An 18508-nucleotide genomic window follows, 5' to 3' on the forward strand; every position below is an offset into this window, starting at 1 on the left:
TTCATGCATTCTTTATTAGTTCCTTACAGAGGTAGGGGGATAATTGCCAAGGTAGCCTGGGATGGGTGGGGGAGGAGGGATGGAAAAGGACACACTGCATTTTAAAACTTTAACTCTTATTGAAGGCCAGCCTTCTGATGCTTGGGCGATCATCTGGGGTGGAGTGACTGTGTGGACGGAGGCCCCCCCACCGTGTTCTTGGGCGTCTTGCTGAGGAGGCTATGGAACTTGGGGAGGAGGGCTGTTGGTTACACAGGGGCTGTAGCGGCGGTCTCTGCTCCTGCTGCCTTTACTGCAACTCAACCATACGCTCGAGCATATCAGTTTGATGCTCCAGCAGACGGAGCATTGCCTCTTGCCGTCTGTCTGCAAGCTGACGCCACCTATCGTCTTCAGCCCGCCACTTGCTCTGTTCATCCCGCGATTCAGCCAGCCACCTCTCCTCTCGTTCATATTGGGCTTTTCTCATCTCCGACATTGACTGCCTCCACGCATTCTGCTGTGCTCTATCAGCGTGGGCGGACATCTGCAGCTCCGTGAACATATCGTCCCTCGTCCTACGTTTTCTCTTTCTAATGTTCACGAGCCTCTGCGAAGGAGAAACATTTGCAGCTGGTGGAGGAGAAGGGAGAGGTGGTTAAAAAAGACACATTTTAGAGAACAATGGGTACACTCTTTCATTACAAGGTCGCATATTTCGGCTTGCAGGCAGCCATGGTAGGCCACAGTGTTTTGGCTTTTTTAACCTTCTTAACATGCGGGAAAGGTTGCAAACAGCAGCGCATTTCCCATATCAAGGATGAATTGGGTTGTCCATTTAAAATGGGGTTTCAATGTAAAAGGAGGGGCTGCGGTTTCCCGGTTAACATGCGGCACAAACCCAAGTAAACCACCACCCCCCCCCCCCACACACACACACGATTCTCTGGGATGATCACTTCACCCCTCCCCCCACCGCGTGGTTAACAGCGGGGAACATTTCTGGTCAGAAGAGCAGGAACGGGCGCCTCTGAATGTCCCCTTAATAAAATCACCCCATTTCAACCAGGAGAGCTTTCTGGAGATGTCCCTGGAGGATTTCCGCTCCATCCCCATACACGTTAACAGACTTTTCCAGTAGATGTACTGGCCGCGATTGCCAGGGCAAAGTAATCATTAAACACGCTTGCTTTTTTTTTGTAATGTTTACAAATATTTACAAAGTTACACTCACCAGAGGTCTCCTGTGTGCCCTGAGGGTCTTGGGTGAGTTCGGGGGTTACTGGTTCCAGGTCCAGGGTCACAAACATATCCTGGCTGTTGGGGAAACCGGTTTCTCCGCTTCCTTGCTGCTGTGAGCTACCTACAGTACCTCCATCGTCATCTTCCTCGTTCCCCGAACCGTCTTCCCTGTGTGTTTCTCCAGTGAGAGAGTCATAGCACACGGTTGGGGTAGTGGTGGCTGCACCCCCTAGGATCGCATGCAGCTCCGCGTAGTAGCGGCAAGTTTGCGGCTCTGCCCCGGACCTTCCGTTTGCTTCTCTGGCTTTGTGGTAAGCTTGCTGTAGCTCCTTAATTTTCACGCGGCACTGCTGTGTGTCCCTGTTATGGCCTCGGTCCTTCATGGCCTTGGAGATCTTTTCTAATACTTTTCCATTTCTTTTACTGCTACGGAGTTCAGCTATCACTGCTTCATCTCCCCATATGGCGAGCAGATCTCGTACCTCCCGTTCGGTCCATGCTGGAGCTCTTTTGCGATCCTGGGAGGACTCCATCACGGTTACCTGTGCTGATGAGCTCTGCGTGGTCACCTGTGCTCTCCACGCTGGGCAAACAGGAAATGAAATTCAAACCTTCGCGGGTCTTTTCCTGTCTACCTGGTCAGTGCATCTGAGTTGAGAGCGCTGTCCAGAGCGGTCACAATGAAGCACTGTGGGATAGCTCCCGGAGGCCAATAACGTCGAATTCCGTCCACACTACCCCAATTCCGACCCGCAAAGGCCGGTTTTATCGCTGATCCCCTCGTCGGAGGTGGTGTAAAGAAACCGGTTTAAAGGGCCCTTTAAGTCGAAAGAAAGGGCTTCGTTGTGTGGACGTGTCCAGGCTTAATTCGGTTTAACGCTGCTAAAGTCGACCTAAACCCGTAGTGTAGACCAGGCCTTGGAGTCTAAGTTTCAGAGTAGCAGCCATGTTAGTCTGTATCCGCAAAAAGAACAGGAGTACTTGTGGCACCTTAGAGACTAACAAATTTATTTAAGCATAAGCTTTCATGGGCTACAGCCCACTTCATCGGATGCATAGAATGGAACATATATTGAAGAGATATATATACACATACAGAGAGCATGAAAAGGTGGGAGTTGTCTTACCAACTCTGAGAGGCCAATTAAGTAAGAGGAAAAAACTTTTGAAGTGATAATCAAGATAGCCCAGTACAGACAGTTTGATAGGAAGTGTGAGAATACTTACATGGGGAAATAGATTCAATGTTTGTAATGGCAATTTTGCAACAGAAAAGCTTCAAAAATGGACTCCAATGAGAAACTGCTGAACTTGAATTGATTTGCAAACTAGATACAATCAACTTAGGCTTGAATAGAGACTGGGAACGGCTGAGCCATTACACACATTGAATCTATTTCCCCATGTTAAGTATCCTCACACCTTCTTGTCAAACTGTCTGATATGGGCTCTTGATTATCACTACAAGTTTTTTCTCTCCTGCTGATAATTGCTCATCTTAATTAATTAGCCTCTTAGAGTTGGTAGGGCAACTCCCACCTTTTCATGTTCTCTGTATGTGTATATATATCTCCTTACTATATGTTCCATTCAATGCATCCGAGGAAGTGGGCTGTAGCCCATGAAAGCTTATGCTCAAATAAATGCATTAGTCTCTAAGGTGCCACAAGTTCTCCTGTTCTTTTTGCGGATACAGACTAACACGGCTGCTACTCTGAAAGCTGCGCGAAGAGCAGCACTTCCCTCAGCTGAGCTGCTACGTCTATTAACCACATTGAAACTGCTGCAACACTGACCTGGATAACTAACTGCATCCGCAGCAGCGTCTCTGCACAGCACGGCTCCCCCACCACAGCTGAATTCCCTCTCTTTGTCCCCGATGGTGGCTTCCCAGACTGCCCCAGGCCGCCTCAGTCTGTCCCCACATCCCCTCCTGCAGTCGCAATGGGCAAGTGGCCTGAGAGGTCTCTGTTTATCCCACACCATGTACCCTGCAGCTCCTGGTGCGAGCTCCCCGCACACCCGCTGCCCTCTGCCATTGGGCCCCAGCCCTCACCTGCAGCCCCTGGTCTCTCTGCTGGGACCGACAAACAGGGAGGAAATGGGTGCAGGCCTTGCTGGGTGTGGTTGTGTTACAGGGTCACCTGCCCCACTAGGGCCCAGGCTGAGATCCCAGCGCATCCCACAGGCCCCTGAGCTGCCATCAGATGGACTTTCAGCCTCAGTCCCTGTGGTGGTGGGGGAGGCACTGGGTTACTGTGGGGGTGCCGCTGGGGGAGGGAGGAGATTTACCTGCTAACAGACAATTTTAACCGCATTATATTCAAATTCGTTTTATATCCGGTGGTGTTATATCAAGGTAGCGGTGCAGTTCTGGTCTGACCAAAATATTGTCTGATTTCCCCCACCCCCCCCATCATTTCCCACAACTGTGAAAATTTAAATTGGAATGAAATGCTTAAAACCCAGATTGTTGTGCAACTGTGAAAGTTTAAATCAATAAATATAAAAATTGCTTAAAATAAACATTATCTGTCAAAATTAGATTATAAAAAAAATTCTGCCAAGCCTGACTATCACTCCTTAGACACACAGCTCCTGCTCCTGCAGGCTTATCCTCACAGGGGGCTGCCTCAGTGACCCTCCACCACCAGCACAGGGGCTGATTGCAGGACCGGAGCCCTAATGGTAAATTTTTTTACCAAAGCCTCCAGGGCTAAAATTGGTTGGGTTTTTCCTGCTCAGCAAACAGCATGAGTCATTTTCAGGAAAGGAAACACCCCCTTATTGCTGCAGGCGGGGCATAGTGTGAACTCAGGAAATTGAAACTAACCCTGTTACACTGTCCAGAGAGAGCCATGGCTGCAGAGAACCCCGTGGAAAGTCTCCAGGAGGAAGCTACATGTCCCGTCTGTCTGGAGTATTTCACAGAACCTGTCACTCTGGAGTGTGGGCACAATTTCTGCCGAGCCTGCATCAGCCAGTGCTGGGAGGGATCCGATACAGCCGTCTCCTGCCCTCAGTGCAGAGAAACTGTGCAACAGAGAAACCTCAGGCCCAACAGGCAGCTGGCAAACATGGTAGAAATCGCCAAACGGCTGAGTTTACAGGCAGCAAAGGGAACAGGAGGGGACGGGGTGTGTGGGGATCACCAGGAGGCTCTGAAACTGTTCTATGAAGAGGATCAAACCCCCATCTGTGTGATCTGCAGAGAGTCCCGGGCTCATCGCTCTCACACGGTGGTTCCCATACAGGAAGCTGCCCAGGAGTACAAGGTACCAAGTTGCTGTCCAGTCTAATGGGTAATAACTCTGGATGTTAATTACAGGTTAATGGTGTAACTGTGTCATTCAGCTGTGTGTAGCCTTCATTGCATGAAAGCTGATAGGGGAGTTACAAGCTGTGGCTGGTATTACTGGTTGTATCACAGTGTTTGTTATTTGCATCCCCTACAGACCACAGACGAGAGCTGACCTCGATTGTGGGGGGGGGGCCCTGCTCAAAACCCAGTGAGGGACAATCCCTGCCCCAAGCCATTTACAGTCTAATTGGACATGACAGACAAAGGGTGGGAGGGGAAACTGAGGCACAGTGACTTGTCCAAGGTGACTCAGCAGATCAGTGGCAGAGCTAGATATAAAAACCTGGTTTTCCAAGGCCCAGTTCAGTGCCCCAACCACTAGGCTACTCTGCCCCTTTCAGCAGCACTGAGCAGAGATGAAGTGCAGACAATAGGAGGAAAAGACTCCTTGATACAGGTCCTAGGCCCAGCAGGGAGATGAGGTTTCCCACTGGGATTGTGAATTCCTGTGTTGCTTCATGAGGGGTTAAACTCAGATGCTGCTGGCCTGCACTAGAGGAGGTCACTGGGCTGAACACTGTGTGGGACCCCGAGCACATTGAGTCCACACCCACAAGGGCTCCAGACAGCACAGCTCCATGCCACATGCCACTGGGATTAGACTTATCTTCAGCAAAACTAACCCCATGGCAGTGTGGACCTGTGTCAGTCTGACCTGTTCTAGGGTGTTCCTGGGCAAGGACCAGCCAACGCGGTTCCATTAGTCCCACAAGGGAGCCTTTTGAAATCTGCCAGAATCCACTGCTTCTGGGGTCTTTGCTAGGGACTTTAGGGTAGCTACCCAGAGGCCATTGCCACAGAAAGGGGCTAGGACAGCACTAGGGCAAACCCCAGCTGTTCCTAACACAAATCAACACATCTAATGGGGTTTGCCCTAGGCCTTGAATTAGTGTCCAACCAGTCTAATCCCCAGGGGTACAGGGCTGAAAGTCAATGGAGTTGGATTCCTTTGAGCATCCCAGCCTATATGGCTGCCCTGGAGGCTTCTGGGATTGATATGACTGTTTCTGAAATCTGCTCAAAAACAGCTTTATAAATTCACCACCATGTGACACCAGTTTCCTGCCGGTTTAAATTGATGGAGAAAGTGGACGTAATAACTCAACTCTGAATATAAAACACTCCCAGTTTCCATAAATAAGGTTTCATTTCCTTGGTGTCTCTGATGTCCTACCTCTAGAAAGACCCACTGTTGTACACAGTATTGTTGTAACTGTGTTGGTCCCGGGATATTAGAGAGACAAGGGAGGTGAAGTAATATCTGCTCATGGCCGGCTTCTGTGGGTGAACGACAAGCTTTCAAGCTTACACTGAGCTCTTCTTTAGGCCTAGGAAAGAGTATGTTCCCCAGAGCTGAGTTGTGTGTAACTCTCTAACCAACAGGAGCTGGGCCAGCAGAAGATGTTGCCTTACCCACCTAGCCTATCTAGGAAGACTGGCTGTTATCTTGAATTTTGGGTGAAAAAAAACCTCAACCACCCCCTACAACCTTCAAAATAAACCCACCAAATCATTTCTGTTTGTCAGGAAAAAATACAAGCCCATTTGAAGACTCTGAAGGAAGAGAGAGAAAAGCTGCTGGGTTTTAAAGTGACTGGAGAGAAGAGAAGCCAGGAGTATCTGGTAGGTGCCTATTGTTCTTTGCCTGCTGGGACATGGAGGTGGGAGGGATGTTTATTGGTAGATTTGTGTGTGTTTCTCCATGATCATGGGATACTGTGCATGCGTGTGTGTGTGTACAGGTGTGCATATCACAAATGTTCTCTCCCTGGAGAAGGACAACAGCATCTTCTGCAGGATCTACGATGCATTTTAATGAGTGAATTACTACCCCTGGTGGCTTTCACAACATTTCTCCCAAACTGCACTGATTATATCCCAGTAGACATGGAGACAGCCCTTTCAGAGAGACGGGGGCCAAATGGGAAGCTGTAAGAAAATCCTCTCCCTTGTGATCGCAATGTATAGTCAAGTGTCAGGATGTGAAGAATGGTGGGTTTTGAACTTCAGTCCACAGAGACTGTCATTACAACCCAACCACTCTCCAGAGCCAGCAGGGGAGGGGCTAGTGGAACTCCGGTGCACCAGAGGATCTGCCTACGAAGCTCCTGATTGGAGCAGACATTCGGATGCATGAATTACGCCAGCAGGAGTCACGAGAAGTTGTCCAAACAACTGAGTGAACTCCCGATCTGCTGCTGGACTGGACCCTGACTCTGGCTTGGCCCTGGCGTGGTCCCTGACTCAGGTTTGACCTGCAGTACTGCTATCTGACTACAGCTTGACCCTTCGCTTAGCTGCCTGACTCAGATTCCAGTCCTGACCCCCCGTGCGATTCCAGACACTGATTCTGGATCAACCTTTGGCATGACTCCTGAGCTCGACTGTAGCCCCAACCCTTGGTGAGATCCTGACTTTGACTCCAGCTCTGACTTTGGCCGTAGTTCCCAATTTCCAACTGCAGGTCTGAGCACTAGGCCTGATGGCTCATGTCCTGGTCTCTACACAGATGTGTTAGAGATTGTAAAGAAACTCCCTCTTGTAAGACTGTATGAAAGGTCATCAGGCTCCATCCATGTTCCTGACCAGCCCTTTCCTTATTTCTTATAGAAACAGACAGAAACCGAGAGGCAGAAGATTGTGTCTGAATTTCAGCAACTGCGGCAGTTCCTGGAGGAACAAGAGCGACTCCTGCTGGCCCAGCTGGAGAAGCTGGACGAGGAGATTGTGAAGATACAGAATGAAAATGTCAGTAAACTCTCAGAGGAGATTTCCCATCTCAGTGAGCTGATCAGTGAGATGGAGGGGAAGTATCAGAAGCCAGCAATTGAATTCCTGCAGGTGAGACTGAGCTAGAAACTTCCCAAATCCCAACACAGGGACAGGACAGCTGGACCCCTGGGCACAGGGGTCCAGCAGTTAGAGATCTCAGTGTAACTCAATGTGTGCTGACATGTGAATGACGATTGTTCTTTGCAGACTCACAGACACATTGATATTAGAGATGGAAAAGCCCCATTAGCTCAGTGAAACCATGGCCCTGGGGCCAGGGCAGGGCTGATTTTCCCTGTATTTGCAAAATCTCTTTCCTGGAATCCCAAGTCAGGTGGTGCTGAGATTTTTTTTAATCTCTCTCTCCTCTCTCTCTCCTCTAGGATGTCAGAAGCACCTTGAGTAGGTACGTGGCTCTCTCTTACTCCCACACATACTTGGCAATGCTGGGATAGAGCATGGAGATGATGTTAGCACTGCATCTCCACGGCAACATGTGTGGGGAAGGTCACATTTTGGATACAAATCTCTCAGATAAACTTAATCCTGAGGTTCTCACCCTGGAATTATCCATTCAATGGGAAGGACAGACCTCAAGTGTTTCCTAGAGATGTCACACCCCTGGGGGACTGGCTGCCTCAGGATTGTGGGGATGGAATATGGGCCTGTTACTGCTGGGGCCCTGGTTACCATTCAGCCCAGGACAGCAGTGGTCAAGAGTCTTTCCCACCAGAGTCTTTCCCAGCCTGAGGGTTGTTAGGAGACCTGTGAGGAATGAGCTGGAGAGGGGGGAGTTGGTGTATCAGTCTAGTTCCTAGTGGACAGATTTCTACAGCAGTTCACATAGGAACCTCCTGTCCCTCAGAGCATGGAGGCCAAGGAGTGAATTGGCCATGGAGACTCAATTCCCCTTTTGTCCCCAGAGCTGATCTCACCAGATCAGAGTTGAACAATATTAATGAATCCTTTGAAGGGAGGGTTGTACGGCCATGGGCTGTGTTGCACCTGCTCTGAGGCTGGGAGAAGTCGAGGAATTCGAACTCCAGGCCCATTTGAGCAGCCACTCACTAGCCAGAATTTATAATGAGTCACACAATGAAATAGAATCACATGAATTTTTTTCTCTCTAGGTGTGAGAAGGGGAAGTTCCAGCAGCCAAGGGAGATTTCTCCTGAACTGGAAGAGCAAGTCAGCGATTTCTCCCAGAAAACTATTGTGCTATCGGAGACTCTGAGGAAGTTCAAAGGTACCTAAAATGGATCTAGGAATAGAAATTAGGATGAGCCTCTGAGACTGTGGGAAGAGAATGGCGCTGGTCAATTGGTTCACACTTAGATGATGCTTCTAGTTAATTGTTGGGTGAGAAGGCCAGACACTTGGGTCCCAGACACTCAGGTTGATTAATTCAAACATGCCTTTCATTTACAATTACAAAGTAAGAAATGACTCAGACTTTAAAGTCAGAAGGGACCATCATGATCCATCTACTCTGACCTCCTGCACATTGCAGACCACAGAACCTCCCCACCTACTCCTGCAATTTATCCCTAAACTCTGTCTGAATTACTGAAGTCCTCAAATAATGATTTACAGACTTCAAGTTACAGAGAGTCCACCATTTATTGGAGTTTAACATCTGTAAATGATACATGCCCCATATGGCAGAGGAAGGCAAAAACAAACAAACAGGGTCTCTGTCAATTTGATTTGCTGGAAAATTCCTTCCCTATCCCAAATATGGTGGTCAGTTGGACATTGGGCATTTCAGCAAGACCCAACAACCAGACCCCTGGGAAAGATTTCTCTCTAACTCAGAGCCCTCCCCGTCTAGTGCCACATCACTAGCCATTGGGATATTTGCTACTAGCCATCGCATATAGAAAGAAGTGCTGGCCAGTTCCCTTCTCCCGGGGCATAGGCGGGTCATGGGGGATTTCTCCTATGATGCTCTGATTACCCCTTACAATGTCTGACATATTATACATGTCCAAATTGCATATTTACTAGTTCTTTTCCAATCACCTTTGAGTGATATGAATATTAAGTATCTTATATAGGTCATACACTACACATGCATGAACATTTCCTTAGCAGGGCTTTTTTTGATCAAGCTATTTTCATGTTCTTGTTCTCATCTCTGATTGGTTTATTACCACTGATTATGCACACGTCACTTTGACCTTTGTCTCCACACAGGGGGTATTGGACTTTGCTAACTTCTCTGTGGCTGGATGCACAGCCCCACTCAGCCTAGCTCCAGCCCTTCAGTGCCCCCCCCCAACCTACACAGCCCCCCCCAGCCTAGCTCCAGCCCTTCAGTGCCTCCCCCCACTGCACAGCCCCCCTCAGTCCAGCTCCAGTCCCTCAGTGCCACCCCACTGCACAGCCCCCCTCAGCCCAGCTCCAGCCCTTCAGTGCCCCCCCACTGCACAGCCCCCCTCAGCTCAGCTCCAGCCCTTCAGTGCCTCCCCCCACTGCACAACCCCCCTCAGTCCAGCTCCAGTCCCTCAGTGCCGCCCCCTCACTGCACAGCCCCCCTCAGCCCAGCTCCAGCCCTTCAGTGTCTTTCCCCCACCTCACAGCGCCCCTCAGCCTAGCTCCCCAGCAGCAGCAGGGATGAGGGACTATGGGAAGCCACTTCAGGGAGCCACCAGAGGTGAGTCCGCCCTCCCGCCCAAGAATTTGTTCCACCCTGTCCCCTGTTCACCACAAACCCCCGTCCACAGCCAGAGATTGTCCCCATGTTCTGGTCAGGAGGCAGAGGCGGTTCCCACCCACCCTGGGATAACCTCTGCCCAGAGAGGGGTGGTCACTGTGAGGGGATGGATGGGAAACCCTGCTCCACTGAGAGACCCCCCTCCTGCTTCCCACATCCCGTGACATGATGGGGGATCTCCCATGTAAGGGACACAGACAGGGGAGAGACATGGGGTAAGCGGTGTAGAGGAGGGACTCACACATATATACACACACACACTCATCCTCCCATAAGACATATTATTTAAACAAGAAAAATAAAAAAGTAGTGACAACAATGCACTGAAATATGGTTTTAGGATAAATATTTATTTCAATGCCCCCATCCTACAAAAAAAAATATTGACTGGCAGTGAGGTACTTTCAAAAACACTGAAGTGAGTTGAATTTATTATTATGATTATTGTTTATTATTTATTAACTAGCTAGCTCGGTTATGGTTTTTTCAGTGTGGAAAATTGTGCGTTATTTTGCGGGTTGAATGATGACTGAATGACATAAGCCACCCACCCCCCAATGTCCGTCACTAACTCCGGTAATTTTGTCAAGTGTCCATCGCACAATATGATGCTGCCTACCCCTAGCCAAAGGGACCAAAGTGGGTAAAGTTACTTTTATGCCAAAGTCTTTGTATGACCTGGGTCTAGGTTTTGACAAAAGGCAGTAAGTGAATGAGACAAACCAACTGGAGTATGAAGGGTGGGAGGGGATGATGAGAGGAAAAGTAAATCTCCCTTACAGATTGTGTGTCCTGCAATGGTTGTGAGACTGCAAGGATGTTGGTTCCATTGCTGAGAGATGCCTGAATCAGAGAGGAAAGAGAAGGTTTTAGTTAATTTACACTTGATCTGAGCTCAGAGGAGCTGAGAATGCCTAGTATGTCTCTGTGCCTCTCGGTCTCTTTCTGTCATGATGAAAACACAGTTCTGTGCGTTCAGAGTGGGGACGCTGTTATAAATATGAAAGTCTGAAATCTTGTCTCTTTTCTCCTTTCCCCTGCCAGACACTCTGCCATCTGCACTGGAGACAAAAAGAGGGAAACCCCTAGGAGCACACAGACAGGGTGAGATTGCAGGGGAGACTGTCTTTAAATTATGAGAAAATTCCAGTGAAAACATCTTCATGGGGTAGTAACAAAAGTTACCAACCAAATCAACAGTGGCCATGACACACACAGCCCTAAACATAACCCATTAAACAGCGAGGAGATCCAGGGACACTGGAACATGGGGGACTAGGGAGACAAGCCAACCCACTTTTTAACATGGGCATAGTTTGCAGGCAGGGGGCCATGTTGGAGCCCCAAACTGGAAGCCTTGGGCAGGTGTGGAGTGTCGCAGGCAGTGGCTGTGCTTTGTGGAAGGGTAGCTGATGAGCTCCCTTTTTAGTGCAGCTTCTTCCCGGTGCTGGCCCCTCTCAGTGGCCCCACCCCTGCTCCTCTTTCCCCTGGACTCTCCATCTGCCCTAGGTGGTGCACACCGGAGAGTGGGGACATGGGACGGTGGAGGATCAGGGGCTCTCCAGAGTGGCCAAGGCTCCCAGCCTGGCCAGGGGCAGGGCCTCGGCGGGAAGATGAAGAGTGGGGCAGGGCCACAAAGAGGCCAGGGCCACAGGTGGTGCGACCTAGTACCCCCTCCCAACTTCTACCAAGGTGCCGGAACACCTGGGGACATCCCAAGCTGACATCACAAAAATAGTCCTGACACCAACCTTAGTGCTGAGTTCATGCCCAGGCTGCTGAACAGAAACTCTCCCTGAGCAGCCTGTGAACAGAGCTCCCAGCCCTGAGGGCTGACACATCCCTCTGCTTTACCCCGGTGCAGGGGGTCTCCCCATCACTCTTCTCCAACATCCTGCCTTTGCTCTGGGCAGGGCTGGGCTCTCCCACTGGAGCTGCTCCCTGCTTTCTGGATTGGGGAGATGCTCTTCCTGTGATGCTGGCAGCTCCTCCCTTCTCTCTGGGCTGGGGATGGGGCTACCCCACCCAATGCCACCTCTTACTCTCTGGTATTAAGTGGCTCTTCCCCAATGCTGCACCTTCCTGTCTGTGGGAGTGGAGACTGCATTAGAGGAGAGTCATTCCCTCTGGGCTTCAAACCTGTATCTGCTTCCTCTGCTCCCTCCTCACTAAAGCCTTTCTTGGTGTGTCTCTCCTGCTGGGAATGGAGCAGAACCAACAGGGGTAGCTGGGAGCTGAAGCTTATGCAAGCAAATGGGAAACTAATGAAGTGGGTCTCCTTACAGAGACTGAGGAACTGCAGTGACATCCCTGCTCAGTCTCAGATGCCCAGGACAGAGGCAGCTCCCTGGGATCCAGGCCTGTTCCAGCCTGGACGGGGCTGCTGGGGAGTGTGAGACATGGTCGCAGCCTCCCCCAGGGCCGAGCTCTGCCCCTAATGCTCTGATTCTCTCTCCCCAGCGAATGTGACTCTGGATCCAGACACGGCTCATCCAGAACTCGTCCTGTCTGAGGATGGGAAACGTGTGAGATATGGAGGCAAACGGCAGCAACTGCCCAACAACCCTAAGAGATTTGACACTGAGCACTGTGTGCTGGGCTGTGAGGGATTCACCTTGGGGAGACATTGCTGGGAAGTGGAGGTGGTGGCTGGGCGATACTGGGCTGTGGGGGTGGCCAGAGAGTCTGTGAGGAGGAAGGGAGGGATCAGCCTCAGCCCTGAGGGGGGGATCTGGGCTGTGGAGCGGTGCTGGTGGGGTCAGTTCCAGGCTCTCACCTCCCCTGTGACCCCCCTGCCCCTGAGCCGGGCCCCCAGCAGGATCCGGGTTTGTCTGGACTGTGACCGGGGGCAGGTGACATTTATCGATGCTGGTGACGAGGCCCCGATCTTCACTTTCCCGCCGGGCTCCGTCCCTGGGGAGAGAATCCGGCCCTGGCTCTGGGTGGAGGGGAGATCCTGGCTCCGACTGTGTCCCTGAGACACGCAGCAGAGGGGGGAACTGGAAATCAGCCTCTCTAGCCTCATGGACCCCAGACTCTATGACCTTGGAGGACTCCCATCTACCCAGCCCCTGGCTCCTCATCTCTATGACCTGTGGTAGCCCCTCCCCTTCCCTTCCTGCAGCCCCAGGGATTGGGGGGTGGGAGGAACCCCTGGAGCTGCAGGAGGAGCAGAGGGGCCCTGAGGGGCAGGGGTGGGGGCTGGGCAGGGGACAGGCAGAGGTGGGTATGGCAGGGACCCAGCGTGAATCAATCAGGGTTTGGGGGGTTGCGGAGAAGCAGCAGCAGGGAGCGGTTTGTACAGATCTGTGGGATTAGATCTCATGGGGTCTCCCAGCCAGAGCTCCTGCAGAAGGAGCCAAAGTCACTTCAGGACAACTGGTAACACTGTAATGGTCACACACAGCGGGGGCGTGGGGGAGAGAATGGGTAAGGAGAGCAGATTGATGGAAAAAACATTATATAACCTTAAAAAAATCATCGTTGGGTCAGTCTCATGATTTTTTTTAAACTTGTGAGGGTGGCAGCACTGGGAGAGGCAGGGTGGGTTTAACCAGAGGGAATTAGAAGAAGCAAGAAGGCAAATGTGAATGAAAATAAAACAAGAATAAAGGGAGAGTCCAGGGGAAATGGTGGAAAAGAGAACTGGGAAGAGTGACAGGAAAATATCCCTGGCAGGGAACCCAGGGGCAGCAAGAGGGGAAGGGATAAAATCAGGGGAAAGAATGGAGCAGCCATGGGGGATGATCTGTGACAGGGAGGAGAGGAGAGTGGGAGAGAGACAGGAAAATAAACAGGGATCAGAAATGAGGGCTAGAAACATGACTAGAAAAGGACAGTATGAAAGGAAAGGGAACAGAGAGATTTATTACATGTTACTGAAAGTGAGACTGTAACTCATGAATTCCCTATATCAATTCCTGGCCATTGGAGCTATTTTAGAGCCATTAAGAAAACTGTTCTCAGTAGCTGGGGAATCTCCTTTCCATGCTGTGGTTATTAAGGCTCCTTCTCAGCTCCGTTTACTTACCACCTTTAGTTACTTACTGTAAATAAAACATTACAAACAATTCTTCTTGTTTGCTCCATTTTATGTCCCAGCTGCAGTTGTCCGGGGCAGAGCCGTGGGATTTGCTTCCTGACTTGGTTGTGTCTCCCAGCCCCGACAGGGAATATCGCGCCTCTAGGAGGAGAATTTGGGGTTTACTGTGATGTCACTACCCAGCCTGTGCTCTGTCTCTGTCCTGTACCGGGCTGGCTCCAGGTTTTCTGCCACCCCAAGTGGTGGAAAAAAAAAATCCGATCGGTGGCACTTCGGCGGCAGCTCAATCGCGCCGCTCCATTCTTCGGCAGCAGTTCGACAGCTGGTCCTTCACTCCCTCTCTTCCTCTTCGGTGGCAACTCAAAGAGGAAGAGAGGGACTGAGGGACCCGCCGCCAAATTCCCGCCGAAGACCTGGACGTGCCACACCAATAGTGGATGGAGTGCCGCCCCTTGGTATTGGCCGCCCCAAACACCTGCTTCCTTACCTGGTACCTGGAGCTGGCCCTGGTCCTGTACACACCCATGTCAATCAGGAATTGCTCAGCTGTGCTCTGCAAAGAGGGGACTGGTTACACAGGGTGCAGTCCATTAAGGGACTTAGGTGTTGCAATGCTGAGCATCACAAGGCCTATTTTTAGGCAACCAGAAAATCATATTCTGCAATGCTGAGTTAGGGGCCTAAACTCCCTAGACATGCATGGCCAACACAGGCACCTTACAGTACAGTGATTCACAAAAGCCAGCTTACTAGGTGGGGAGCCATGTAAGCTAGCCAATAGAAGATGCTGACAAGGGGGGAAGGGGGATGGGGCTACCCCACCCAATGCCACCTCCTCCTCCAGGCGCCTAAGGCGTTTCTTGCTGGAATGAGGTAGGCACCTGCCTTGCTCCAAAACAAAATGTGAGTGTGGGTGTGGGGAGAAGGTGGAGGTGGTTTATGTGATATCACCTGTCTTGTAACTTTTACCCCCATGGTTAGAGCTCTCAGCTGGCATGTGGGAGACCCAGGTTTGACTCCACTGTCTAGAGTAGCTCACGAATGTGAGTACCAAGCTCAGGGCAAACAGTTACAAACCAGGGTACAAACCCCACACTAGGTATCAAATGTGAACCTCTCAAGCACAGTAACAGCCTGAACATGAAGTTACAGACAATCCCCTTGGATACTCTGGTCTATCTTGCTGCTTTTCTGCCTCCTACCTGCTGCATCTCCCTGCTCCCTGTGCTGGAGCTGCCACATTCCCAGAAACAGAGTCGGGGCAGCTCCTGGCCACAGGTGTCTCTGGTTAAAGCCAACAGCTGCTCTATCGTGGCCAGAGAGAATGGTGGAACACATGAAACAAGAGACAACCTCTCCCCAGCCCAGGATGAACCATTAATAGAAACCTTCCCACCCCGAGGCAAAGGCAGCAGGAGGTCGCAGCCCTGGAGGGAGAGACTCTTATCTAGTCTAAATAATAAGATGGGTGAACTAAAGTGCCTTGTGTTAAAGGAGGATATTGATATAATAGGCATCACAGAAACCTGGTGGACTGAGGACAATCAATGGGACACAATCATTCCGGGGTACAAAATATATTGGAAGGACAGAACAGGTCATGCAGGGGGGGAGTGGCACTATATGTGAAAGAAAATGTAGAATCAAATGAAGTAAAAATCTTAAGTGAATCCACATGTTCCATAGAATCTCTATGGATAGTAATTTCATGCTCTAATAAGAATATAACATTAGGGATCTATTATCGACCACCTGACCAGGACAGTGATAGTGATGATGAAATGCTAAGGGAAATTAGAGAGGCTATCAAAATTAAGAACTCAATAATAGTGGGGGATTTCAATTATCCCCATATTGACTGGGAACATGTCACCTCAGGACAAAACGCAGAGACAAAATTTCTCGATACTTTAAATGACTGCTTCTTGGAGCAGCTGGTACGGGAACCCACAAGGGGAGAGGTAACTCTAGATTTAGTCCTGAGTGGTTTCAGAGTAGCAGCCGTGTTAGTCTGTATCCGGAAAAAGAACAGGAGTACTTGTGGCACCTTAGAGACTAACAAATTTATTAGAGCATAAGCTTTCGTGGACGAAGTGGGCTGTAGTCCACGAAAGCTTATGCTCTAATAAATTTGTTAGTCTCTAAGGTGCCACAAGTACTCCTGTTCTTAGTCCTGAGTGGGGCGCAGGAGCTGGTCCAAGAGGTAACTATAACAGGACCGCTTGGAAATAGTGATCATAATATAATAACATTTAACATCCCTGTGGTGGGAAGAACATCTCAACAGCCCAACACTGTGGCATTTCTTTTCAAAAAGGGGAACTATGCAAAAATGAGGGGTTTAGTTAAACAGAAATTAAAAGGTACAGTGACTAAAGTGAAATCCCTGCAAGCTGCATGGGTGCTTTTTAAAGACACCATAATAGAGGCCCAACTTAAATGTATACCCCAAATTAAGAAACACAGTAAAAGAACTAAAAAAGAGCCACTGTGGCTTGACAACCGTGTAAAAGAAGCAGTGAGAGATAAAAAGACTTCCTTTAAAAAGTGGAAGCCAAATCCTAGTGAGGTAAATAGAAAGGAGTATAAACACTGCCAAATTAAGTGTAAAAATGTAATAAGAAAAGCCAAAGAGGAGTTTGAAGAACAGCTAGCGAAAAACTCAAAAGGTAATAACAAAATGTTTTTTAAGTACATCAGAAGCAGGAAGCCTGCTAAGCAACCAGTGGGGCCCCTCGATGATCGAGATACAAAAGGAGCGCTTAAAGATGATAAAGTCATTGTGGAGAAACTAAATGGATTCTTTGCTTCAGTCTTCATGGCTGAGGATGTTAGGGAGATTCCCAAACCTGAGCCTTTGTAGGTGACAAATCATAGGAACTGTCACAGATTGAAGTGTCACTAGAGGAGGGTTTGAAATTAATGGATAAACTTAACAGTAACAAGTCACCGGGACCAGATGGCATTCACCCAAGAGTTATGAAAGAACTCAAATGTGAAGTTGTGGAACTATTAACTAGGGTTTGTAACTTGTCCTTTAAATCGGCTTCTGTACCCAACGACTGGAAGTTAGCTAATGTAACGCCAATATTTAAAAAGGGCTCTAGAGGTGATCCCGGCAATTACAGACCAGTAAGTCTAACGTCGGTACCGGGCAAATTAGTTGAAACAATAGTAAAAAATAAAATTGTCAGACACATAGAAAAACATAAATTGTTGGGCAAAAGTCAACATGGTTTCTGTAAAGGGAAATCATGTCTTACTAATCTATTAGAGTTCTTTGAAGGGGTCAACAAACATGTGGACAAGGGGGATCCAATGCACATAGTGTACTTAGATTTCCAGAAAACCTTTGACAAGGTCCCTCACCGAAGGCTCTTACGTAAATTAAGTTGTCATGGGATAAGAGGGAAGCTCCTTTCATGGATTGAGAACTGGTTAAAAGACAGGGAACAAAGGGTAGGAATAAATGGTAAATTCTCAGAATGGAGAGGGGTAACTAGTGGTGTTCCCCAAGGGTCAGTCCTAGGACCAATCCTATTCAACTTATTCATAAATGATCTGGAGAAAGGGGTAAACAGTGAGGTGGCAAAGTTTGCAGATGATACTAAATTGCTCAAGATAGTTAAGACCAAAGCAGACTGTGAAGAACTTCAAAAAGATCTCACAAAACTAAGTGATTGGGCAACAAAATGGCAAATGAAATGTAATGTGGATAAATGTAAAGTAATGCACATTGGAAAAAATAACCCCAACTATACATACAATATGATGGGGACTAATTTAGCTACAACCAATCAGGAAAAAGATCTTGGAGTCATCGTGGATAGTTCTCTGAAGATGTCCACACAATGTGCAGAGGCGGTCAAAAAAGCAAACAGGATGTTAGGAATCATTATAAAAGGGATAGAGAATAAGAAGAAGAATATATTATTGCCCTTATATAAATCGATGGTACGCCCACATCTTGAATGCTGCATACAGATGTGGTCTCCTCATCTCAAAAAAGATATACTGGCACTAGAAAAGGTTCAGAGAAGGGTAACCAAAATGATTAGAGGTTTGGAATGGGTCCCATATGAGGAGAGATTAAAGAGGCTAGGACTTTTCAGCTTGGAAAAGAGGAGACTAAGGGGGGATATGATAGAGGTATGTAAAATCATGAGTGATGTGGAGAAAGTAGATAAGGAAAAGTTATTTACTTATTCCCATAATACAAGAACTAGGGGTCACCAAATGAAATTAATAGGCAGCAGGTTTAAAACAAATAAAAGGAAGTTCTTCTTCACACAGCGCACAGTCAACTTGTGGAACTCCTTATCTCAGGAGGTTGTGAAGGCTAGGACTATAACAGCGTTTAAAAGAAAACTGGATAAATTCATGGAGGTTAAGTCCA

The 18508-nt window shown here is 48.9% G+C and overlaps 2 protein-coding genes across 2 annotated transcripts; one reads left to right on the top strand and one right to left on the bottom strand.

The window, feature by feature from the left end:
* On the bottom strand, positions 1 to 2163 carry LOC135975030 (myb/SANT-like DNA-binding domain-containing protein 2). Its single transcript, XM_065565084.1, has 2 exons — positions 1214 to 2163; positions 1 to 612 (listed from the first exon to the last, which is right to left on the bottom strand). The coding sequence occupies exons 1-2, from the start codon at positions 1752 to 1754 to the stop codon at positions 290 to 292; spliced, it is 864 nt and encodes a 287-aa protein (XP_065421156.1). The 5' UTR covers positions 1755 to 2163; the 3' UTR covers positions 1 to 289.
* Positions 2164 to 3665: 1502 nt separating this feature from the next.
* LOC101946847 (zinc finger protein RFP-like) lies at positions 3666 to 14140 on the top strand. The gene is made up of 7 exons (XM_065565008.1): positions 3666 to 4496; positions 6110 to 6205; positions 7193 to 7423; positions 7738 to 7760; positions 8485 to 8600; positions 11115 to 11174; positions 12531 to 14140. Exons 1-7 carry the CDS (start codon positions 4080 to 4082, stop codon positions 13046 to 13048), a joined length of 1461 nt encoding a protein of 486 aa, XP_065421080.1. The 5' UTR covers positions 3666 to 4079; the 3' UTR covers positions 13049 to 14140.
* Positions 14141 to 18508: the final 4368 nt, after the last annotated feature.

Source organism: Chrysemys picta, chromosome 12 (genome assembly GCF_011386835.1).
Source record: "Chrysemys picta bellii isolate R12L10 chromosome 12, ASM1138683v2, whole genome shotgun sequence".
NCBI lineage: Eukaryota > Metazoa > Chordata > Testudines > Emydidae > Chrysemys > Chrysemys picta.

Coding starts and splice junctions, on each gene's coding strand:
- LOC101946847 (XM_065565008.1), top strand. CDS start 4,080: ATGGCTGCAGAGAACCCCGTGGAAAGTCTCCAGGAGGAAGCTACATGT. Junction 6,206..7,192: donor AGAGAAGCCAGGAGTATCTG/GTAGGTGCCTAT, acceptor TATTTCTTATAG/AAACAGACAGAAACCGAGAG. Junction 11,175..12,530: donor CCTAGGAGCACACAGACAGG/GTGAGATTGCAG, acceptor CTCTCTCCCCAG/CGAATGTGACTCTGGATCCA.
- LOC135975030 (XM_065565084.1), bottom strand. CDS start 1,754: ATGGAGTCCTCCCAGGATCGCAAAAGAGCTCCAGCATGGACCGAACGG. Junction 613..1,213: donor GGGCACACAGGAGACCTCTG/GTGAGTGTAACT, acceptor CTCCTCCACCAG/CTGCAAATGTTTCTCCTTCG.